General features: G+C 41.2%; 1 protein-coding gene and 1 non-coding gene across 5 annotated transcripts in view; both read left to right on the top strand.

Annotated features, from left to right (window-relative positions):
• Positions 1-21,491, top strand: part of WIPF1 (WAS/WASL interacting protein family member 1) — a 118,936-nt gene extending 97,445 nt beyond the window's left edge. For 2 of the 4 annotated variants that reach the window (XM_025404739.1, XM_025404740.1), the window contains exons 4-8: positions 5,365-5,541; positions 8,309-9,079; positions 12,684-12,896; positions 13,569-13,682; positions 18,483-21,491. In XM_025404739.1, the coding sequence (XP_025260524.1) occupies positions 5,365-5,541; positions 8,309-9,079; positions 12,684-12,896; positions 13,569-13,682; positions 18,483-18,538 (1,331 nt within the window). In that variant the 3' untranslated portion in view covers positions 18,539-21,491. Of the gene's footprint in view, positions 1-4,859; positions 5,542-8,308; positions 9,080-12,683; positions 12,897-13,568; positions 13,683-18,482 lie in introns of those variants that run through there. The other 2 variants (XM_025404738.1, XM_025404737.1) reach the window with 2 other exon arrangements.
• On the top strand, positions 14,473-14,535 carry LOC112636785. The gene has a single exon (XR_003122260.1). It is a non-coding gene; the product is annotated as a U7 small nuclear RNA (small nuclear RNA).
• Positions 21,492-25,874: the final 4,383 nt, after the last annotated feature.

The raw sequence follows: 25,874 nt of genomic DNA, 5'->3' as shown, positions 1-25,874 counted from the left end.
AATGAGTAGAGAAGGAAGAAGAAGGATCAGAGTTAGGTGGACTACTGGTTTGGGAGGAAAAAGGAAAAGTGAAAGACCTAGATAAGGCCTTTGAATGTTGTTCTGTTACTGGGCAAAGTGGTGCGAGTGAGAAGGCACTGCTTTCAAAAAGGAACTATGGCCAGGCACAGTGGCTCACACCTGTAATTCCAGCACTTTTAGAAGCTGAGGCAGGTGGATCACTTGAGGTCAGGAGTTCAAGACCAGCCTGGACAACATGGTAAAAACCTGTCTGTACAAAAAATACAAAAATTAGCCGGGTTTGGTGGCACATGCCTGTAGTCCCAGCTACTTGGGAGGCTGAGGCACAAAAATCACTTGAACCCAGGAGGTGGAGGTTATAGTGAGCTGAGATTGTGCCACTGCACTCCAGCCTGGACAACAGAGCAAGACGCTGTCTCCAAAAAAAAAAAAAAAAAGGATCTAAGGTACTTAACTCTTGACACAGTCTGACTTGTAAGTCAAAATGCCCACAAAAAGAATGTGGTTATAATATAATCCCTCTAATCAGCCCTCCAATAGCCATCTGAATCATGGTCCCTGGTATGAGGCCAGAGGAGCTGCTGGCCTCTAAGACAGAGGCCTGTGGTTCTCCTCACTACAAGAGGGAGCCTAGGGCTCTGTTGAAGGAGACTGGACAGTCTAGACCTATTCCTGAATCCACTAGTGGAAACCTTGAAGAATCGTATTCTCCAATGTTCACTTCTCTCATTTAATGGAAATAGTGTTAGTCCTTCTCTCTTCCATGATGTTTAATAATGTGCTTTCCTTGATGGAAGGAAGATACAGTCCAGTGCAGGCCCTTGTTCATGCACGTAACTGGACACCTATACTGCTGTCACAAGCTCTTTGCAAGCAACAGTATTTATCCATGGTTTTGTATCTGTTTGCATGTGAAACTTCCCTGCGCTGTATGTCAAAATGTTGACCGTGGTTATGTGTGATAGCTCCCAAACTCAGCCTGTCCTACAGTTTAATTACTGAAAAAATAATCTGGAAGCAGTTAACTATCCTCAGCTTTAGCTTCTCTTTCTGTAAGATGGACAGATGTTGCAGGTTAAGAACACTAATGAGCGGGGAGCAGTGGCTCACACCTGTAATCCCAGCACTCTGGTAGACCGAGGCAAGCCAATCACCTGAGGCTGGGCGTTCAAGACCAGCCTGACCAACGTGGAGAAACCCCATCTCTATTAAAAATACAAAATTAGCCGGGCGTGGTGGCACATGCCTGTAATCCCAGCTATTTGGAAGGCTGAGGCGGAGAATCGCTTGAACCCAGGAGGCAGAGGTTGTGGTGAGCCAAGATCGTGCCATTGTACTCCAGCCTGGGCAACAAGAGCGAAACTCCATCTCAAAAAAAAAAAAAAAAAAAAAAAAGGAACACTAATGGATGATGTCTGATACTGCAGGAGTCCCTCTAAAGTTTCAATACCATGTAAATATGTCCTGTGAAGTGCAGTATTCCAAAATGTGTCATTCATCAATGAATAGTGTTTGAATGACAAGGGCAATGTTAATATTATTACCAAAATTTTAAAATTTTATATGGAAACAATTTTGCATACACTTCTAGAAATTGTTAGTCTTATATGTTTTATCCTGTTAGGTGAAGTAATTCTTGTCAGTTATTATCAGATTATTTCTTCCATAGCAGAGCTACCATAAGCATCCCAGAAAGCGCTGCATCTAGAAAAGATACAGAGCTAACACAAATTTATGATAAACCTAATCCAGAAAAAAAGGAAATAAAAATGAATAAAAGTGGAACTCAGAAAGCAGATAAAATAAGAGATTCAAAGCATATTTTCTAAAATTAAAGTAGTACAATAAAGTTATCTGCTAAAATGTTTTAAGATATTAAAGAAAGTACTTTTCTAAGAAAAGCATACATTTATTCAAGAAACCTCAGTGAGCAAGGGAAAAGATAAAAACTTTATTAAATTACTTTCTCTCCAAAAAGCTTTGGAGCCAGATTGTTTTATTAGCAAATTCTTTCAGATTTTAAGAAAAGCTAATCCAAATGCTGTATAAATCATTCCCCAACATGTTAGAGATGGAAAGCTATCTAATAATTATAATGAAATTGGCATGATCCTAATGTCAAAACTTGACAAAGGCAGTACATACAAAAAAGAGAGCTATACATTAGTGGTTTTCAACTAAGGGTGATTTTTGCATTCCAGGGGATATGTGGCAATGTCTGAAGACATTTTTAGTCATTACTTTGGGGGTCAGGGAGGGCTGCTACTGACATCTAGTGGGTAGACACCAGGGATGCTGTAAACATTCTGTAAAGAACAGGACAGGACAGCCACCCACAAAAAAGAATTATCTGACCCAAAATGTTTATAATTAAGAAACCCTATTATGGACCACTTACCATCATAGATAAGAGAACACTAAAATACCAAAAAACAAATCTAAATCAATCAGATGTTACAAGAACAATTCACCAACACCAGGGTTTATCCCCCCTTTTTTTTTTTTCGGAGACAGAGTCTTGTCTTGTCACCCAGGCTGGAGTAACGGTATGAACACAGTTCACTGCATCCTTGACCTCCCAAGCTGAAGGGATCCTCCTACCTCAGCCTCCTAACTAGCTGGGACCACAGGCATGCACCACCACATCTGGCTCATTTTTTGTAGAGATGGAAATCTCACCATATTGCTCAGGCTGGTCCTGAACTCGAGCTCAAGCAATCCACCCACCTTGGCCTCCCAAAGTGTTGGGATTACAGGCGTGAGCCATTGCACCCGGCCTATCCCATTTTAATGTTAGAAAGTCATCATATCAAACTAAAAAGACCATAAAAAGTCTCAGTAGATCTTGAATAGGCATTTGATAAAATTTCATGCTATAAGAAATTCTTGTAAACCTAAAATAGAAGGATCCATCAACTGAATATTTAGAAAGGGACAAAACCTATTTCAAACCAGTAATTCATATTAACTTTGAAACATCAGAGGGATTCTCATTAATATCAGAACATGATTGCCTTTAGAAACGTTAATAATTTACATTGTTATGGAAATTTACCCATCAAAGTAATTACTTATATAAAACAGAAATAAGACATACAATTCTTAGAGAAGAGGAGGCTTTAAACCATTATTATTTGAAGACTACATGCATACTAGAAAATGCAAGATAATAAATTTTTAGGAAATTTTAATTTAGAAAATATAGCAAAGTGGCTTATTAGGTATTAAATACAATTTGCTGGTGCCAAAAATAACCAATTACAAAATATAACAGGAAAAACATCCCTTTCACAATTTCAGCAAACAAAAATACATTTGAAGTAACCCCAACAAAAAGCATGTGTAATGTAAATCATGAAAACTAAAAAACTTTGCCAAAAAATCCAGAAGACATGAATAAACGAGAAAATATACCACATCTCCAAATGGAAAGTCTAAATATCGTAAAAGTATCAGTTCTCCCAGATTAGTTTGTAGATTTCATATACTATTTATCAAAGACTCAACATAGTTTTTTGGGAAGAGGACTTTAAATAATGTTTAAGCTCTTAAATACAAACATGCATACATACATAAATTAAGAGATAATTTTTTTAAAGAGGGTATAAGCATGGCTTAAACACAACTAATTTGCACTTCTTTGGACAAATACCATTGCATTAGTATCAGTTTTCTATACCTTTCAGAGTGATAAAATCCTGTGGCTTAAAGACAATGGGAAGTAACCCGGAAAACTAGATGGAATACTCAGTAATCTTTCTGTTTGTTTATTTGCCTCCCATCAAAATTTTTCACAATTTTTTGCAGATAAATTCAAAATAAAACAAGATCTTTATACCCTCACAAATTGCAAAGAATGTTTAAATTACTAAAGCCTACAATTGGGCTTCATGATACTAAAAAATTAATAGCAATCTACAAGGCCATCAAATGAGTAGTTAAATAAATTTTAATGTAATACATTCATGTTCTGCAATACAATACAATCCTTTAAACTCATGTTTTCAAAGAGTATGACACAAGAAGTGCTAACAAAGTGTTAAGTGAAAAAAGCAGGCTTAATACTGCATAGTGAATTTGTTCTTAATTTTAAGAAAAAACACATAAAATGAAAAATACTGCCAGGAAAAAGTATAACTCAATAATGGATATTTGCTTAGTGTTTTTTCTTTGTTTTTTTTTTTTTTTTTTGAGACGGAGTCTTGCTCTGTCACCCAGGCTGGAGTGCAGTGGCCGGATCTCAGCTCACTGCAAGCTCCACCTCCCGGGTTTACGCCATTCTCCTGCCTCAGCCTCCCGAGTAGCTGGGACTACAGGCGCCCGCCACCTCGCCCGGCTAAGTTTTCGTATTTTTTAGTAGAGACGGGGTTTCACCGTGTCAGCCAGGATGGTCTCGATCTCCTGACCTCGTGATCCGCCCGTCTCGGCCTCCCAAAGTGCTGGGATTACAGGCTTGAGCCACCGCGCCCGGCCTTTTTCTTTGTTTATTTGCTGGAGTGCAGTGGTGCAGTCATAGTTCACTGCAGCCTCGGTGGGTTCAAGTGATCCTCACACGTCAGCCTCTTAAGTAGCTGGGACTACAGGTGTGCACCACCATGCCTGGCGACATTTTTTTGTTGTTGTTTATTTTCATAGAGATGAGGTCTCACTTTGTTGCCCAGGGTGGTCTCAAACTCCTGGGGCCCAAACTGTCCTCCAGTCTCAGCCTCCCAAAGTGCTGGTATTATAGGTGTGAGCCACTGTGCCCAGCCTGGATATTTGTATATTTGTGAAATTATGAGATATTTTATTTTCTTGTCTTTTTAACTCTTTCGTTTCTTCTCACCTTTTATGGCATCTCCTCCTCCCTTGGGACCCTCTTTCTTTGAAGATCCTTTTTATTGAGACAGGGTCTCACTCTGTTGCCCAGGCTGGAGTACAGTGGCACAGTCTTGGCTCCCTACAGCCTTGACCTCCCTGGCACAAACAATCCTCCCACCTCAACCTCCCAAAGTGCTGAGATTACAGGTGTGAGCCACTGCAACCAGCCTGAAGATTTTTCTATTTGCCAAACCTTGGGATACGGAACAAATAGATATTGACCCATGTGGCAGCCAGTCAAGTGGGGAGTGTGGGAACAAATCATCCTTTATTTTCGTTTCTTCCACCACTGGGCCTGGGACTGCCTGGAGCGGGCAGTTCTGACTGAGCTGAGGGAACTCTTAAAATCCTGCATTTTAATGAAGAAATCCCAGTTGTCCACTGGCGGCCCAGAGCCGGCCAGCTCCCTGTTGTACTGTTGTTTTATGGTTTACCTGGGCCAGACCAGGGGGCATACTCTGGCGGGTGTTTCTTCTTCTGCAGAACCTAAAGGAGCTGGTGCTGGAAGTGGTGGTGGTGGCTTTGGTGGAGGCGGCGGATTTGGCGGAGGAGGTGGTGGCGGAGGCGGTGGAAGTTTTGGAGGGGGCGGACCTCCAGGTCTGGGAGGACTGTTCCAGGCTGGAATGCCGAAGCTGAGATCCACGGCCAATAGGGATAATGGTAAGGAGAGTTTCCCTGTCTCTGAGTAACTGAAGACAAGACAGAGTTTGGCAGTTTGGAGGCTGGTCATAGCCCCTAAGGCTCTTCGCCCTTACTAAAATATTGTACATTGTTTGAAATATTACCACTGTTTTATAAGAGACTCAATTTAGGCTTTATGATTATTATTATTAACCAGGATCAGACAGCTACACAGAACTATGAAATTTTCACCCAGTGTCTTTGGGGGTAACCTGTACTTTTTTTTTTTTTTACTTTTCTAAAGGGTTAGCTGGAGTGGGAAGAAAAGGGAGGAGCAAATAGAACTTGCTGGCCCTGGAAATCTGCCTGGTGACCTGACAGATTCAGCTTTCTTTGTGAGGTAGCCCAGCTGTCTAGTAGAGTAAATACTTGTGAGCCGCTTTTCAAACACGATGGAGCACGTCTTGTGGAATATGATTACAAATCTCACTAAATCTGAAAAAGTGTTTTGCATGACAGACATTTGGTATTTCAGTGCCAGTGGTTCTCAGGAGTCTCTGCAGGAAGCCATGGACATGAGTCCTTCATGATTGTCTATGAACCTGATGGTAGAGAAAAGCTGAACTTGCTCATGAATGCCTAAATAAAAAACTTCACAGAGGCATGAGGCTCTCTCCCGACTACTACAGAAACTCAAGAAATTTTACCATAAAACTGCTTTTGTAATGTTGATCATGTTACAATAATTTTCTTTTTAAGACCTTTTATAAGATGTCGTCTGGGAAGGAATGAAATTCTCACATTTACATGAATATGGAATCAGTGAATCCTCAGGGTTAGCCTACTATTTTATCACTGAATGGTCCGAATCTAGAGAGAAACTCAATTACATGAGAGGTTCTATCTTGCCAGACCACCATTTAAATTTGAATTTAAATTTATTTAAAACTCACCAAAAGGGTTTAAGGCAGCTGATAAATGTATACGTTTAGTACTTTAACAACAGGTGAAGAAATTAAGGCAAAAGACAAAGAAAAATAAAATAATAAAACGGGCCAGGCATGGTGGCTCGCACCTATAATCCCAGCACTTTGGGAGGTTGAGGCGGGCAGATGGCTGAAGCCCAAAAATTCAAGAACAGCCTGGGGAACGTGGCAAAATCCTGTCTCTACTAAAAAACACAAAAAATTAGTGGGCATGGGGGCTCTTGCCTGTAGTCCCAGCTACCCAGGAGGCTGAGGTGGGAGGATTGCCTGAACCCGGGAAGTTGAAGCTGCAGTGAGCCATGATCGCACCACTGCACTCCAGCCTGGGCAACAGAGGAGACCCTGTCTAAAAAAAAAAAAAAAGAAAGAAAAAGTTCTGTCTTAAGTTCATGATACTCCACTGTATACATCTGTCCAAATGCTTTTTTCCTATGCCTTAGACAAAATCGGAACCCCTTCTGTCCTGCAGGGCTCCTTGTGACTCACCCCTGTTGGCCATTCAGGCTCCGCTTCCCATGGATCTCTCCCATTCTCACTCTGCCTGGGGCACACGGGCCCGTTTTTGAACTTAAAGCTCTTTCCCACCTCAGGGCCTCTGCACCTGCAGGCCCCCTGCCTGAAGTGCTGGTCTTCCTCATCTTTCCATGGCCGACTCCTTCTTGTCAGGCCTCAGCTCACATGTCACATTCTCAGAAGAGCTGTCCCCAGCCACTCCACGTACCCTGGCCTCTCCAAGCACTCTTGATCTCATCAGCCTATTTTAGTGTCTTTTTAGTACATATAATTATCTGAAAGTATTTATGTCCTGGTTTATTGTTTATCTCCCCCCCACAAGAATGTAAACTACAGGAATGCAGAATCTTGTCTATTCTGTTTACTCCTCTGTCTCTGGTCTCTAGATTAATGGCAGGTGTATAGCAAGAGCTCAAAATTATTTGGTATGTTTATGAACTCATAATTGAAGGGTAGATTTTTTTTTTTTCCAGAATTACCTTGATTTCCAAGAGATTCTGGGATGGTGGTTTGAAATTTTCCATCTCTTTGGTTCCCCTTTAGTTTCTCTCTTGTTGAACCAGAGCAGTTATAGGATTGTTCTGTCCTGCCAATATTGAAGCAGAGGTTGACGTGGTAAGAAAAAAAAAGTTGTGTAGTTGCCTGCTTCTTTGTAGATGAATTCCATCCACTGGTGTCAACTCTTCCAATTAAACTCTATATGATGGTTTCTTTTTCCTTTCTTAGTTTTTTCTTATTGCAATCATAACTCTTTCCTTATATTTTTCCCCTTATATTTTTCCACGTTTTCTTGGGCATTTCTCTTCAAAGGTACTAGATAAGCCCTCACATATGGAGATTTACATTGGGATAATTAATTTTTTCACCTAAAACAGCTGACTTATTTTCAAAACTGAGAGGTACAAGAGCTGGGGGACAGAGATGGTGATGGGGAAAAATGAAAATCATGATTCTACCAATGCCATCTTGTTCTTGTCCTCTCATAATGAATAGGCATCTCACCAGAACTCTCCCCCGCTTCATCCTGGCTCTTATCTATACATAATACTTTACATAGATCTTTCCAGACTCCTTTTGAAAGCTGATGGGCTGTAGAACTTGGGACTCGCAGGTAAATAGAGCTACGGTCGATTTTCTGCTCCCAGGAAGGACCACACACACAAAACCCAATTTATATAAATAATAGTTTCCTGTATTTTATAGCCCTCTGAGGAAGGGACTTCCAGTCACTGGGAACAGACTCTAGCTCTCTGATTTCTTTAGGGTTCCTGATTTCCTAACTGGATGTTTGTTTTCCTGTTTTTCAGATTCTGGAGGAAGCCGACCACCCATGTTGCCACCGGGAGGAAGATCCACATCTGCCAAACCCTTTTCACCCCCAAGTGGCCCAGGGAGGTTTCCTGTGCCTTCTCCAGGCCACAGAAGTGGTCCCCCAGAGCCTCAGAGGAACCGAATGCCGCCCCCAAGGCCCGACCTGGGCTCAAAGCCTGATAGCATCCCCCCTCCAGTACCTAGTACTCCAAGACCCATTCAATCAAGTCTGCACAACCGGGGGTCCCCACCAGTGCCCGGAGGCCCGAGGCAGCCCGGCCCCGGGCCCACTCCTCCCCCTTTCCCTGGAAACCGAGGCGCTGCTTTGGGAGGAGGCTCAATACGTCAGTCTCCCTTGAGCTCCTCCTCGCCCTTCTCCAACCGGCCTCCCCTGCCGCCTACGCCCAGCAGGGCCTTGGATGACAAACCCCCTCCGCCACCTCCTCCAGTAGGCAACAGGCCCTCCATCCACAGGGAAGCGGTTCCCCCTCCTCCTCCTCAGAACAACAAGCCTCCAGTGCCTTCCACTCCGCGGCCTTCCTCCTCCTCACAGGCCCCACCTCCGCCGCCACCTCCCAGCAGGCCCGGGCCGCCTCCCCTGCCTCCAAGTTCCAGCGGCAATGACGAAACCCCAAGACTCCCACAGCGGAATCTGTCCCTCACTTCGTCCACGCCCCCCTTACCTTCGCCAGGACGTTCAGGTCCTCTTCCTCCCCCGCCCAGCGAGAGACCCCCACCTCCAGTGAGGGACCCGCCAGGCCGATCAGGTATGACAAGACGTGGGGTGAGTCGCTTCCAAAACCCAGCCTGCCCAAATGTACCAATAATGCTGTCAGTCAAGATAGTCTTAACAAGAACAGGCATAAGTAAACTCTCAGACTGCTTTGTGCTTTTAAGTGGCACGCGACACATGTGATCGTGACCTCGTGTAAATCCCTGAGGAAAGTGGGACCAATATTTCTGTTGGTGTTTTAGCGATGAGGACACTGAGTAGCCAATACAGTTAAATGGTCACGAGCTAGTTAATAAAGAAGAGGCAAGAACTTTCGTCTTCCATCTCTAAAGTGTACTTGCCAGCCCACTACCCTGCCTCCCTAGAGAGAATTTCAGTGGTCTTACTTGGGAAAATAAGTCCCCACCTCCTGCAGGAGGGCTCCATTATTCCAACAAGAGGGGAAGATTTTCAAGAGCTAATGAACTTCTCCTGTACTTCTCTCTTCATTAGCCAGGCTTTGAGGCCATTTCCCTATTCATTAAAGACAAATGTTTAAAAAGTCCATTTTGCTCTTTGTTAACATCTCTGGTACATAAATCCCTTGGAGAATCAAATAAAGGTATAGACTATCTTTACAAAAATACTCAGGCATAAACTCAAAATCTGCATGCTGTCACATGGCTTGAAGAGCCTGCTGAAGCCCATCTGAGACCTTTCCAATGCGGTTGGGAAGGTTGAGAAACCTTGATCTGAGGGACAAACTTTCAGAGTATGAAAGAAAAACGCAAGGATTGCCTAGAGTTTGCCCTCTCCGAATTATAATAGGCATTTTTAGTAGAGTACACTCACTTGATGCGTTTTACAGTGGTTATGGATGAACTCGGTAGAACCACCCACTTTTCAAATTTAATCTCATCGTACAGACCTTATGTCTGGAAATGGGGCATTTTTTTCCTTTACACAGAGATAAGAGACCTTTGACCCTGTGACCTCAGGAACCTCATAATCACCATTCTTTAAACTTGCTCACATACTGGAATCATCTACGGAGCTTTAAAAACCACGAATGCCTGGGTCCCTTCCCAGAGTCTCTGGTATAATTGGTCTGGGGTGCAGACTGGGAATCGGGATATTTAAAAGCTCCCTGGTGATTATAGTGTGCAGCAGAATGTGAGAACCACACCTTGAAACCATTGTGCCGTGGCCCTACCAAATGGATGAGTCAGCAGATTAAATCTTCCCCAAAATATGACAAGCATTGACATACAACATTTATTGTTTCTTTTGATCACGTAAGTCATACTTATTATTGAAATACTGAAAAATATAAAGAAAATTAAAATTATCTGTAATCCTTCTACCACCACCATCCAGAAATAATCATTGATAACATTTTTTTATTGTGTCCTTTCAGTCTTTTTAAAATGCATATATGTTTTTACAAACTTGGTATCACACTACATATATTGTTTGCTAATTTGCTTTTTATTTACTAGTATTTCATTAATGTTTAGTGATACGATTATTCTTCTACAGCCTGACTTTTAACAGCTACCTAATATTAAATCCTACAGATATACCTTGATTTATTTAACCAATCCCCTCCCCTGGTCATATGGGCCATCTCTAGATTTTTCCTGGTGCAGATAATGCAGGGATACATTTTTGTAGCAAAATATGTGTACACATCTCTGTATTTCCTTTGGATGAATTCCTGTAAGTGGAATATCTAGGTCAGTGAGTGTGCATAGTAAACTACGGATTTCATCGGTACTGGCAAATTGCCTTCCAGAAATTTCCTACCAATTTACATTCCCACAAGGAGCATATGAGAGTTCATCAAAGGCCCTGTGTATTCTGAGTCATTTGGCTTCAGTGTTACGGGAGTGGGCCTTGGAATCTGACAGATTTGGAGTCAGATCCTGGCTCCTCCACTCAGTCTTCTGATGAGCTTTTTAAGCTTCCAAAACCTCTGAGGCCTTGTCTCCTGTCCCTGTACCTCTCAGAGTTGTAAGAATTAAACGAGACAAGCATGGATAGTGGTTATCTTATTTCCTGGCATGTAGTTATATTCAATAAATGATCATTTCTGTTATTCCGCCAGTGGGAAATAGAAATCTGTTTTCTTTTCTATTGTGCCTGTCAGGATTTGGAGCAGGGAGCCATGAGGTTGAAGAGTTAGGAACATGAACAGGACCATTTACTTTAAAAAGAAAAAGAGATGAAGTTATATAGTACAGGGCCCCATAATATTGAAAGTCGAGTTTGCATGTAGTGACAGCTGTGTGGTGGTATCACCAATGAAGTCAAACCCACAGCAAATGAGACACTTTTCCTCAATAAATCAACTCTTGCTGCCTGGGACTCCAGCAATGACAAGCAGATAGGGTAATAAATAACCACTCCTAGGTGAGGCACTGAAGACTCCTTGAGAGACCAATCAGGGCTGGACAGTGCCTCCCACCGCCATAAAATGTTGGAGCCAAGACTTTCTGTCAGGGATATCTGCAGTGGGCAGGTTGTTCAGGTTACGGTTCCTAATTGGATTCTGAATCTATAGCTAATAAGATATTTATTTATAGCACCGTCAGATAATTGTATTCACATAAAATGTCAGCATCTTACAAGTGGAACCCACTGCTGAAGATCAGGAATAATTACTAAGGCCATTTTGATTTACATTGGAAAATGCTCAAGTTTTTAGTTTTGTTTTTTTAGTTTACTTACTACTCAAATAGCCCCTGCATTTGGAGGATAGGAAAAGCAAGGTTTTCTTTTGTATTATCAAAAATAATTTACTTTGAATTTTTCTTTAGAAACTTAAAAACTTATGGTTATACCATACTGCTACATTTTTTAAAAATGGTTTCAAGTACTTACATAGTATTTTTTATTTGCATTTTCACTAGTTTTTCCTGGCAGCAGTGCTGTGAGACAGGTGACCATGTGGCACTCTTTTACAACTAGGAAACCAAGTTCCATAGGTACCAGCTTGCTCAAGGTCAAGATTCACATTAGCATTTATAGCCATGGATGTTGATTAGCTGTTTGTCACTCCCTGTGTTCATCTGCCTCCCCAAAGAGGAAGAACCAAGAAGAAACTCCTACTGCTCTCAAGATGACTGGTATTTGGTTTCCTGATGCCACTTCTGCCTGGAAACAGATCATATGCATCACAGAAACGTGCTTCTGTAATTAACAACAAAACTGCATTTAAAGAACCTCATTCTTCTCAAGACCTAAAATAATTTCATAACTATCTTATTCTTTTTTAAAAAATTATTTCATCATGTCACAGTAATTAGTTCAATAGCTCTTTAAAGGATTGTAAAATTTTTTTTAATTATATGGTTGTCAGTATAAACAGATTTTCACCTGTTTTCAGTTTCACTGTGCCATCTCCAATCTCAGTGCTAATTCAAAGCCAAAACACCCATTTAGCTATCAGTATGCACTTGTTTTGCATATACATGTGTACACATGCATTTTTTGTGTTTCTGTGTGTTTACTCATTTCTCAGCCAAATACCCTAGAAAATCTCCACCCTAATTAAAGGGCATGTGTCCAGCAGGTCCCCATCAGCTGTACACTAATGGTGACTACGGTGATGGAATATGGATATAAGGTTCTGCACTACGTGTCTTTTTTTGCTCCAGGCCCCCTCCCACCACCTCCTCCAATAAGCAGAAACGGCAGCACGTCTCGGGCCCTGCCTGCCACCCCTCAGTTGCCGTCCAGGAGTGGAGTAGACAGTCCAAGGAGTGGACCCAGGCCTCCCCTTCCTCCTGACAGGCCCAGTGCTGGGGCACCTCCCCCACCTCCACCATCAACATCTATTAGAAATGGCTTCCAAGACTCTCCATGTGAAGGTGAGGTATGGTCCGACTCCTTGGGCTATAGGGCAGCAACTAAATGGTAAATCTGTTTGTATATGTGGTTTGCTTGTTTGCGTTTAATTTCTTGTTCCATCATTATCACACTCCATTGCACTGATCTAACTAACCATTCTAAGGCCCACAGTGATTTCAAATTAAAATTAGTAATCCCCCTTCCCCACTTCCCAAAAAGGCAGATCATTTTTCCCTGATCTGTTCTTTGTTTGGGTCTCATTTTAGTTAACTTTCCAGAGATTCCAGGATTCTGAAAAGAATCTTTTAATAGCTTCTTCTTATGTACATTTCTAAACAGTTCACTGTAGGTAAGAGGCCCGATGGCCTGCATATGTTGAACTGCCTATCTCTGCCATTGTTATCAATGGGGAAAAAGGTGTCCTATACCTTAGCCCCCAGCTCCTAAGAGGGACTGGCTGGATCCTAATCACTCTCATTAAAACCACTTTGCTTTGATTTGCAGGTCTGTATATATGTCAGTGTACTAATTCGTGACCTTTGCAGCACTTCCAGCTTTTCTGTAAACTTCTAGGCATAAAAACTAGCACTGATGTCTGTGGTTCTCTCTCTGTTTCATTCTGTGCCTTTCGTTACGTAAGTCTTCATAGCAGATTGTCTGTCACTGAAGATACTGCTTGTTTCTCTTCCCAGATGAGTGGGAAAGCAGATTCTACTTCCATCCAATTTCCGATTTGCCACCTCCAGAGCCATATGTACAAACGACCAAAAGTTATCCCAGCAAATTGGCGAGAAACGAAAGCCGGAGTGAGTATTTCTGCCAAGGTTTTTGAAGATTCATGCTTGAATAGCCTGAGTGACACTCGGGCTGTATAGAAAGTCCAGGCCTCTTGCCTGGAGTGGGGTAGAGAACCTTTTGGAGCCATCTACATTCTAGTAAATTCCCCTTCCACAGGCAGTGAGGAAATTGCAGATGCCCAGAATGCATATGAGAAACAGTTATTTTAATGTGTCATTACAAACTCAAAATACCATGGTTTGCTAGTATTAAATTTTATTATTTTGCTTCTTTGGACGATCGTCCTCCGTTTTCATCTTCCTGAGACAGTACAAGTAGAGCCATCTTCTATTCCTTCTAGTTTGAAATTGGCATAATGTCTGATTAATTATAACAAAAACTCCCTGTAACTGCCTTGATCTTTCAAACATATGATAATCATAGCTTTACAGAGCATTACATGAAAATGTAAATATATCCAAAATCTCTCTACATAATAGATATTTTCATTTTACCAGATTCTCATCCAATTTTTTATCCATATAATTCTGATTTTTTATGTAGTTATAATGACAGTGTATAGTTTTGTGGCGGGGTTTACATAACATTGCTTAGTAAATAGTGCCCATGTTATCACATGGTTTTTATTTCAGCATATAGTAATTTACCATTACCATGGACATTTAAATTATTTCTGTTGTTCTGGTAATGTAGGTCATGCTACCATAAGGAAGTAAATTGCTTTTCCTCCATTGAAAAAGGGTGTCAACAAGAAGGGAAAATAGACAAACTGGAATTTTATAACATTAAATGTATAGGAAGTATTACAGCTCTTTCAGAATTTGTCTAGCAGGCTTTCCAGGGTTTTGCTGGAAAGCCTCTTAAATTTACTTTTAAAAAAACACAATAGCCAGGCACGGTGGCTCACGCTTGTAATACCAGCACTTTGGGAGGCTGAGGCAGGCAGATCATGAGGTCAGGAGTTCGAGACCAGCCTGACCAACATGGCGAAACCCCATCTCTACTAAAAATACAAAAATTAGCTGGGCATGGTGGCGTGCGCCTGTAATCCCAGCTACTCAGTTGCTGAGACAGGAGAATCGCTTGAACCCGGGAGGTAGAGGTTGCAGTGAGCCGAGATCGCACCATTGCACTCCAGCCTGGGCAACAGAGCAAGACTTCGTCTCAAAAAAAAAACAACAGCAGCAACAATAAATATATACAATGAAGAAAGAATTAGCATGAAATATGCGTATGTCACCCATGAGGCTGAGGTTCGTGGCAGCCTTAGCCTCAGAGCCAAATTCTCAAACCAGAAATAGAGAAAATATAACCTAATAAGTCAAATACGTCACAACACCCCTAGCCATGGCCTCACTCCCTAGCAGAGCTTCTTATACCTACTCAGAGCCTACTGATTGTTTTCTAACACAGTTTAAAGTAATTTTTGGTTGGTTGGTTCCAAACCTTATAGGAGATTAGTAACAGCTAAAGTTAAGACTAGTGAGAAGCAAAATCACTGACATGGGAGAGAAGTGACAGATGGCAGTCCCAGGTCAGAGGAGGAGACAGGAACATGGCTGTGCTGTGTGTTACAGCGCAGGACAACACCAGATGTTTCTGTTGGGTTAAATTTATATTGGGTTAAATGGGATTAAATTAATTGAGTTAACCTGTGCTTTGTGCCGCTGTAGAAAAATTTAAAGAGTTAGAAAATATAGGAAATTTTCCATGGACAAATGCTAGAAGAAAACAGAATACTACTGCTTAAAAGGAAACCTTTAATTCCTGGAAAAATGTGTTTATGTGGAAGACTGCATTCATAGACAATACCTAATGAAGAGGTATAGCTGTAATAAAATCATTATACAAGAGTTGATGATTGAAATTTTTAGTGAAGACCAGGCACAGTGGCTCACGCCTGTAATCCCAGCACTTTGGGAGGCCAAGGTGGGCGGATCACTTGAGGTCCGGAGTTCGAGACCAGCCTGACCAACATGGAGAAAACCTGTATCTACTAAAAATACAAAATTACCTGGGCATAGCGGCACATGCCTGTAATCCTAGCTACTCAGGAGGCTGAGGCAGGAGAATTCCTTGAACCCAGGAGGCGGAGGTTGCAGTGAGCAGAATTCACACCATTGCACTCCAGCCTGGGCAAGAAGAGCGAAACTCCATCTCAAAAAAAAAAAGAAAAGAAAAATTTTTAGTGGAAAGTAAGTTTTCACATGGGACAGGTATCTTTGAATGCTGTGTGTGTGTGTGTGTGTGTGTGTGTGTGTGTGTGTACGTGTTCACCAGAAGAAGGGCTTCTGTTTGATAAGAGTACAACCCTTCTTCCTTCTTGGGCACCAATAAACGAATTGACTTTAAGGAGTTGTTCATATAGACTCTAAATATTTTTTCTGACTTACTATTTTCCTCTTATTCTAAATATTATTTGTGTTTTTAAATTGGTAACAGACCATCTTCCCTGTACCCTCTAGATTTTTAATGTAATAGCTAAGCATATTTCTTCTCCCATCCTCCTTTAAGACTCAAGTAGGCAATGTAAGGACTAGAAGTGTGTCCTGCTCACTGTTGCATCTTCCTTGAGGGGCACAGAGCCTGAAACATAAAGGGCATTTTCAAGTATTTCTTTTTAAAAATGTTCTTATAGAGACAGGATATCTCTGTGTCGCCCAGGCTGGTCTTGAGCTTCTGGCCTCAAGTAGTCCCCTGCCTTAACCTCCCAAAGCACTGGATTATAGGCATGAGCTACCACACCTAGCCTAAAAGTAGTTTTTAAATTGGTGAATTAATTTCCGCTGTCTACCAAATTTTTTTTGTACATTTGCCTTAAATATTTCCAGCATTAGGCATGTTTAATATTTTATAATGATAATGTATTATCTAACAAAAATAAATAAGGCACTGTCGAGTACCAAGTTTTCCTCTGCTCTGCAGCGACCTCAGCCTCCCAGCCCACAGCCTGAGAGCACACCCAGACAGCCCTGAGCAGTACCGAATGCACTTGGAGTGTACTCTAATTACAGCTTTGGACTAGGCCAGCCCTCATTCTACTAACCACTTGTGGCGGGTCAGTTGATGGTCAGGGCTCCATGATAGGTGTCTGGTTTACATCCAGCTGAGTCTTTTCTCAGATGCCTGCCCAAGAAAATATTTGGTTGGGATGGTGAGAGGAAGAGGCGCCTTTTTCAGTGTTTTCTCCTAACTCCTTTCCTTGCTCAGAAATTTGGTTCTTTCTCAGAAATCCCTAAATGGACTAGTAGGGTCCCTATCAAGATCCCTACTGAGGAATCTGCCAGTTCCAGCCCACTGAGTCTCAAGAGTAGTGGTTAGAGCAGACCTACCTGATTGACACGTGCACCGGGTAGACCTGTTCACAGCATCTGAGCACCTGACCTCATGCCGAACACCTGTTAAATTCTCAACAAGGCTGGGTACGGTGGCTCAAGCCTGTAATCCCAGCACTTTGGGAGGCCGAGACGGGTGGATCACGAGGTCAGGAGATCGAGACCATCCTGGCTAACACAATGAAACCCCGACTCTACTAAAAAATACAAAAAAAAAACTAGCCGGGCGAGGTGGCGGGCGCCTGTAGTCCCAGCTACTTGGGAGGCTGAGGCAGGAGAATGGCGTGAATCCGGGAGGCGAAGCTTGCAGTGAGCTGAGATCCGGCCACTGCACTCCAGCCTGGGTGACAGAGCAAGACTCTGTTTCAAAAAAAAAAAAAAAAAAAAAAAACATTTCTCAACAAATGTTTGTGTAGTAAATGAATTTTTTTTATGTGAATGGGTTTTAAGCCTAGTTACAGTGGACTGATAGCCCATGAATAGCTTGGTTTTTGGTTTCATTTTGTTTTTGAGACAGGGTCTCACTCTGTCACCCAGGCTGGAGTGCAGCAGCACAATCTTGGCTTATTGCAGCCTTGACCTCCCAGGTTCAAGTGATCCTCCCACCACAGCCTCCTGGGTAGCTGGGACTATGGGAGAGGCATGCACCAACCTGCCTGGCTAATTTTTTGGAGACGGGGTTTTGCTATGTTGCCCAGGCTGGTCTCGAACTCCTGAGCTCAAACCATCCTCCCTCCTCAGCCTCCCAAAGTGCTGGGGATACAGGTGTGAGCCACCGCAACAGGGCCATAAATAACTTTTAAAAGAACACATTGATAGAGCACTTGAAAAGATGCTCAACATCACTGATTTTTAGGGAACTGCAAATAAAACTATAGTGAGATACAACTTTACACCCATTAGGATGGCTACTGTCAGAAAAGCTTTCTCATTTTTAATTAGAAGATACCTAAATGCCCAACAAAAGGGAATTGACTAGGTAGACTGTAGTGTACTCATATTTTGGAATACAGTCTGTCATTAATAATCTTTGCAAAGAGTAATGCCTTTGAAAGATGTTCAAACTGATTACATGATCTTATTTCTGGAAGAAAACGGGGAACTGTTCCTAAATAAAAAATATACACGTAATTGGTTATCTCTGGGTGCTGGAGGAATGGGTGAGTTCTTTGTTTTTACTCATCCATATTTTCTAAATCTATAATAAACACACACTGTGATAAGAAGAAAATTATTTTTTTAACTTTGTACAAGTGCTTGGGAGCCAGTGGTGGATCATCCACCATGATGTTTATTCAGAACATTACTTGCTTCTTTTCACCTCTCACTTCTCATCCACAACATATGCCAGTTAGCTGACAGCCCTGGTCATAGGGATGAGGTAGTTGGTACCCGTGCAACCATCCCCGAGTTTCCACAATGAGAACATCAGCTTTCTAACCAAAATTATATTTTGTCTGTTTTTTCACCAAGGTGGATCCAACCGAAGAGAAAGGGGTGCCCCACCACTCCCTCCCATCCCGAGGTGATCTTTGCCTGCTCTTCTCTACCCAAGCTCAAGAGCTGCTTCTGTTGCTAAGAACTGCACACCCTCCTCCCCGCTTCTTCCCTTGTGCCCCATGTATGGGCAGGAGGAAAGATGGGAGGGTGAGTGGGAATATGCGTGTGTGCGTGGGAATCGGTAAGAAATGCACCTAGCTTTTCATATTGTTTATTCTCCAGGCTATTGCTTGCTTCAGCTGCAACCGGGGTCGATAGGCTTTTGTGGTAATAGGCAGAGATGAATTGCATCCCAGCTTTCCACCAACCAAATCCAAACATTCACTGCTTATTTGCCACAGACTGTAATTATTAAAGTCCCTGAGAGCTGTTTTCTCCCATTCCTTTTTCGCATGCTTGGCCTCCTGTCTGTTTCCATGAACCACAGACCACCTAAGCAAGCTGCTGAGTAAGGGCTCACAGGAAACTTTTGCAGTCACAGGATGTCCAATCTTTGGCAGTCCGAGCTCAGCTCCAGGACAGAGCTGTCCAATAGAAATATAATGTGAGCCCCATATACAACTTCAACATTTCTAGTATATTTTCAACAAGTGAAGTTAATATGCATCCAAAGTATTTCAACCTGTAATCAACATAAACTTTTAATGAGATATTTTATATTATCTTTTGGTACCGAATCTTCAGAATCCAGAGTGTATTTTACATTTACTGGTAGCACATCTCCATTTGGACTAGTCACATTTTTAAGTGCTCAGTGGCCACATGTGGCTGGTGGCTACTGGATTAGACAGCGTAAGTCTGGAAGATGGAAGCTAGTGCAGAAACCTCGTTTAAAAAACAAAAAAGGCAAGATGGGCTTGAGCGATCCAAGAGGCAACTAAAAATAAAATTAGGACCCAGTACCTTGTTTGACACACAGTTTGACCTTCGATTTTGCTCTCTTATCTTCCCTCTTCCCTTAATATCTGTATACAAGTGTTGCTTCAAAGTACCAAGGTCAGAAATTAATTGAGTACGATTTACTAAAGTCATGTGGAATAAAGCCACTGAAAAGAAACGGAGAGCCTGTCGGGACTTCCGGGCTCAGAACCAGCTGGCGCACGCCCTCACTTGTCAGTTGGACTTCTGCCTTGTGAAATGGAAGCAGCCTTTGTTCCTCTCTGGCTGAGCAAGTTCCTGAGGCTGGGAGACACTAGGAAGGCTTGGTAGGAGGGGAAGAAAGTCAGGGAAAGGTGTCAAATCAGAAACATGGAAGAAGAAGGGAACAGATTTGAGTTGGTGGGTAAAACTCTAAAAATCTAAATCTGATTCTTATGTAAGGGTTGAGCGAATTAGGGAGATTGCTAGTGGAAATTGGAGGGAATTTGTTTTGCATCATTTGTCTAGGATCTATGCAAATACAGCTCCACTAAAGGACCATAGGGAAGAGCCAGCCTTGCCTTTTCTTACATGATTTTGTTTACAAAATTTTACTGGGACTTTTAAATCTAGCTATAGAGTTGGGAAAAAATATTTCCACTTAGATATTTTATATGGTTTTGTTTAAAATGACCATTACTTGTTTTTTAAAAACACATGACCACATATGTATATGTATATCTACCTAAACATTGTATCATGGTTTCAGTATGTTATTCATGTATTACTGGGAGATGCTAACAAGAACCCAACCCAAAGAAAATTCTGAAAAATACATTTCTATTTATAGAATAAATGTTTCATTTATATAAAAGCAAAAGAACTTAGAGTTCTAATAAATGGGATGTCTAATAAATTATGAAGTTACTGATTTGAATATATTATATTTTTATAACTTCCTTGCCAAAGTCCTGATGTAGTACGTTAGAGAACCTGTGTTTCCTCTCTCATCGACCATTCATCTGTCTTCCATACAGTCATTTGGGCTTTTTACTCAAAGAGAATCAAGAAATAATAAGGTATAACAAGCCTGGCAAAGTGTTGGTTTTTTAAAAAAATTTGTTAATCTCTAGCAGTTTGGTAATTTAGCAGCATCATTTATTTGGGATTCTTTTATCTGATTTCAACAGTGAAAAGCATCCCTGTGATAAAGCCTAATGACCCATTTCACAAAAGATGGAGCTTCCCCTTCCTAGAAAATACGACAGAGAAAAGTCTGACTCAAAGAAAGTGGGTCTGAATTTTATAAGGGGTAGTAACAATTGGACAATTCCTTTGCGTATCTGAACTTGGCAGGTACCATTCTAAATTTGAAACAGGGTCATAGCTCAAAGTTGCCATTCATCCAGAATAGAGATCTTTTAGAATGTAGTGTTTTAAGTGAGTGTTTCATTAATACACCTACACCCTTTCTTTGAAAGTTTGCAACCTAATTGCATCTAAAACTTTGAGTAAGTTCTGTGGTAAAATCTTAAACTATGGAAAATTACAAAAATGAATATTTTCTTCCCTGAAATCAGAGCTTACATGTGTGTTTTTTTCATAAAATTTTCAGATAAATGTATTCAACATGTAATACAGTATTTTAACATTCACCTCTTATTTTATATTGGAATGTATTACAGTATTAAAACTCAGTGTTCAGTATTTATTTCACTATGCATATTATTTAGTAAAAGCCAGGAGAAATGTTTAATCCAATGGTGCCTTACTTTGTGATTTAAAAGAAGTCAACTTTTTTTATGTCTAAGTAGCAGATTATTTGCATATTTGTAAAAACTGTTAGGTCTTTATATTTTAAATTGTAATACCAGTTTTGTTATTTTAGTAGCAGAAATGGGATGATTGTTAAAGTTCCCAAAAAATGTTGGTGTGAAATTAATTTTTTCCTCCTTATAGTCAAGGACCGTAGAGGAAGAAAAACATTTTTTTCATGCCATGCACTATGTAAACAGACACATTTTGGTATCTGTGTCATCAGGATAGTGTAAATGGTAGGGTAGAGACTCCCCTAGACATCTGCATCTTTGTAAGTTAGCCAGACAATAAAGAAAAGCAGAATGATATGGTGTCAACTGGTGGTTTTTCTTTTAAGTATTGTTTATGTAAATATAAACAAAAAACAAGGGTCTGTTTTCTGTTTTCAACTGTGGAAAAGAAAGACAAAAAAAGGTTTGTATAAGTAAGTATTCATTGCACCTACTTGCTAATCCAATCTTCGTTTTTTCTGAGAATCTGCATCTTAGTCAAAATCTGTTTACTTGAGGCAGATGTTTCTACGAGGAGGTAAAGATGGATGGCTGAAGCAATGGATGATGAAATGACAAAGACTGGCATGGATACTGATAAATACAGGGAAGGCCAATGGGAATTTAGGAGCCTGATAACTTTCTTAATTATCTGCTGTATGTGTATATACAGATCTCAATATAGAAGAATGGCTAAGAGCTTAGGACCTGGCTCTTAACTTGCAAGTCACTTCACTAAACCTGTTTCCTTATCTATAAGGTGAGGAACTATGTTATAGCATTAATATATGCATTAAATGAGATAATGCACTCAGCATTTAGCCTTAGTGTAAGCACTCATATTAGTGTGAAGTCGGAAACAAATATTTATATAATGATCCCAAATTAACTGAAGCCAAATCCACTAGAAGGGGATGTACTAGTGTACTTTGAAAGGAAAGGAGCACTAGCTCCTAGATTGAAAAAATATCCATATCAGAAATGCAAAGCAACCTCTACATAAGTAAGGGCCACCTCACCTATTGTCCTCCCTGTACCTCCAGGCCTGGAAAATGAAATTTTATCGTGCTTCAGTCATCAAAGAAATATTATTGGGTTCAGTATGAAATAACAGAAAGTAAGGGCCAGAAAGAACCTCACAGATAGGGCGACCTTAGAATTTATGATCCACAAAGGAACATGTTTGAGTGGAAGCGGTGCTAATAGTTGCAGTGGCAAAACAGGTATAAGTCTGGGTTGCCTTGGAAAATTGGGCCATGTGGTCACCCCACTCAGAGGTCATCCAGTCCAACCGTCTGGGCTCACAGATGGGCAATTTAAGGCTCTAAATGATGTACTGATGACGGACAATGTGACTTCTCACTGTACTGTCCCATCTTCATAGTCCTTCCTGCCTCTCTCTGTCACTGTTTCATGTGTCTTTTGCATTGGCTGGAAAGAAAAGGCCAAATGAGAGGTTACAGCGTCACAGCAAAAGCCTTGCACCCACAAACCTGCGTTTGGATTCTGGCTCTGCCACTTGCTCCCTGTGAGGCCATAGACAAGTTATTTAAGTCTGAGTTCTAGCTTCCTTGATTGCAAAATGGTTACAAAGCTTAAATAATACACATCCAGAAGCTTTGTAGGTGGTTTATTGAAAAATAAATAAATAAATTTTAAAATAAATAAGTAAATATGCAAAACTCAAGCAAGATACCTGGCACATGTTAGGCACTCAATGAAAATTAACTCCATTTCATTTCTTAATCATTTTGCCATCAAACCTCGGCCGTATTCATGACGGCATTCTCAAACACAGTCAAAGAAGTCTTGACAAAATTCAGTTACAGAATCTTTAGGAATAAAAACCGCTTTAAGTCTGGCCTCATTTGTTCAAAGTGGAAGCATTTATTTGATTCATCCATTTAGTAAGTTTTTATTGAGCCCTTACTGTTTACCAGCTTCACCATAAATGACCTATTAATAACTGGTATCCCCACCATGACTGTAGTGGTCAAGCGATCTCTGAGTGGCAGTTAAGGAGGCCAGCACCCATTCCAAACAGGCATGGGGGCAACTTTAGTCACCCAAGCCACAGAGGGCTTGCATACTAGTGGAGAAGACACATTAAAATAGTTCTTGCCCCCTTAAGTAATTCATTTGCTTTCTTTTTTTCTAATCTCAATGTCACAGTAAATTCCACTAGTTTTTAAAAAATTGTTAAACCTACAGGAACCTTGAAAAAAACAGTATTTAGAAGGATTTTTGATGACCAATAAGTTACCTCTTTTGGGTTTTGATTAATTTGGAAGGTAAATTCAAGGATTCCGAGTTCTCTAAACATTCCAACTAATTGAAGGCTCCCTGGGTACCTAATAGTCACCAGTTCCCTTCTCCCTTGTCTTCCCCCAGCCTCACTTCCCTCCAGCCTGAAAACTTGGTATTTAATGTCTATGTCTGGAGTTACATTTAGCATATACGTGTTTCTCTTACTGGTAAATGTTTAGAAATGTCCCACTCATCAACATTATAGCACAAATACCTTTGTCTTAAAATGTTGCTTCCATTATTACATAGGTGCATTTATAAGAAGCTAATTAAGCTCGAGCTTTGGGATCCCCCACTTGCAAGGGGAGGGGTTCCTAACTATTTATTATTATTTTTATTTTAAAGGGTCTCATTCTGTCACCCAGGCTGGAGTGCAGTGGCATGATCATAGCTCACTGCAGCCTCAGATTCCTAAGTTCAAGCAATCCTCCTGCCTCAGCCTCCTGAGTCACTGAGACTGACAACAGGTGCGCAACCATGCCTGGCTAATTTTTTTTTTTTTTTTTTTTTTTTTTTTTTTTTTTTTTTTTTTGAGACGGAGTATCGCTCTGTAGCCCAGGCTGGAGTGCAGTGGCCGGATCTCAGCTCACTGCAAGCTCCGCCTCCCGGGTTCACGCCATTCTCCGGCCTCAGCCTCCCGAGTAGCTGGGACTACAGGCGCTGCCACCTCGCCCGGCTATTTTTTGTATTTCTTAGTAGAGATGGGGTTTCACCGTGTTAGCCAGGATGGTCTCGATCTCCTGACCTCGTGATCCGCCCATCTCGGCCTCCCAAAGTGCTGGGATTACAGGCTTGAGCCACCGCGCCCGGCCACCTGGCTAATTTTTTAATTTTTTTTTTTTTTTTTTGTAAAGAGGGGTGGTCTCGCCATATTGCCCAGGCTAGTCTCAAATTCCTGGCCTCAAGTGAGTCTCCCACCTCAGCCTCCTAAAGTGCAAGGATTACAGGTGTGAGGGACTGTGCCTGGCTGGGGCTTCAAGTTAAATTCTCATTTTCATATCTAGTGTTTTATTTGTGATTTTATATTATTTTTCTTAAATAGGACATCTTATATTGTCTAAAGCTTCAGACCTCACAAAACCTGGACCTGCCCTTGCAATTCTGCCTTGCTCAACTTCTGGTGGAGAACTCAACCAAAGTGAATGTCTTAAAAACTTTAAGCCACCAGCTTCCCGTGAGTGACAGGTATAAGAGAACCAAAGTGTTTGCCTCCTTCATACTCCCTGAGTGACCGGTCAATGTCTCTGAAATAACGTGGTCATTGCATTGCCCACATTGCATTAGAGTCAAAAGCCCCAGAACGTGACCTATCTAAGAAAATACGTTTGACCTTTGAGGTCCCTGGAAAACAAGTCCAGCTGTTATTAGACGTTGAGCTCAAATTCAGCTTAAGTTTTGGCCAGGAAGATGCCTGCCAGAACACCTGGAATATCCATCATGGACTTAATACGTTTTAGTCATAGGGACTCCCACCGTTTTCCTGTTTTCTCTCTGCCTTGGTAAGTTAAAGTTCACCCATCAAAATGCTATCTATCTCAGATCAGTTCCAGAAACAAAGAGCAGCAAATAATTGGAAAAACCCACATGATTTAATGGAGCTGTTGTACTCCCTGATATTTATTTGTACATTTACTTATTCAAATCATCAACAAAAGTTGAGGAACTATAATTTATTAAGCACTAGGAATATAAAGACATACATGATATAATAGGAAGTTTTTAAATACTAGTCCCAGAACCAAGTGTGAGTTTAAATTCTAGATCTAACAAAAACTTCAGCCAGTAGGTACAACCCAACCCCATCCTACAACTGGTTCTGGAATGCATCTCATCACAGACATAGGGCTGTTTGGTTGGCTGTGACCATGCAAGGAAAATTCCCACTCATGCTTGCTCCTTCGAGATTTACTCTTGGAGCAAAAGCGTGGACAGCCCCAAAGGAGGCCACCATGGGAAAATGAAAAAACATCTAACACAGTAATGAACAATAATTTTATACCATCAAGACACACTACCATGGTCAGGCACAGTGGCTCACACCCGTATTCCTAAGACTTTGGGAGGCTGAGGTGGGAGGATTGCTTGAGTCCAGGAATTCAAGACCAGCCTGGACAACATAGCAAGACCCTGTCTCAAATAAATTTTTAAAATTAGCCGGGCATGGTGGCATATGCCTATACTCCTAGCTACTCAGGAGGCTGGGGCAGGAGGATCACTTGAGCCCAGGAGTTTAAGGTTGCAATGAGCTATGATCCTTCCACTGCACTCCAGCCTGAGTGCCACAGACCCCATCTCTTAAAACAATAAAAAAATTTTAAAAAGAAGACACTCTGCTTAATTTATGTATCTAAATAACAACACAAATATTGTCTTTCTTTTTCATATAACCACC

The sequence above is a fragment of the Theropithecus gelada genome, chromosome 12 (assembly GCF_003255815.1).
Source record: "Theropithecus gelada isolate Dixy chromosome 12, Tgel_1.0, whole genome shotgun sequence".
NCBI classification, from domain to species: domain Eukaryota; kingdom Metazoa; phylum Chordata; class Mammalia; order Primates; family Cercopithecidae; genus Theropithecus; species Theropithecus gelada.
The sequence above is the reverse complement of the archived record's forward strand: the minus strand, read 5'-3'. Positions and strand labels throughout refer to the sequence as shown.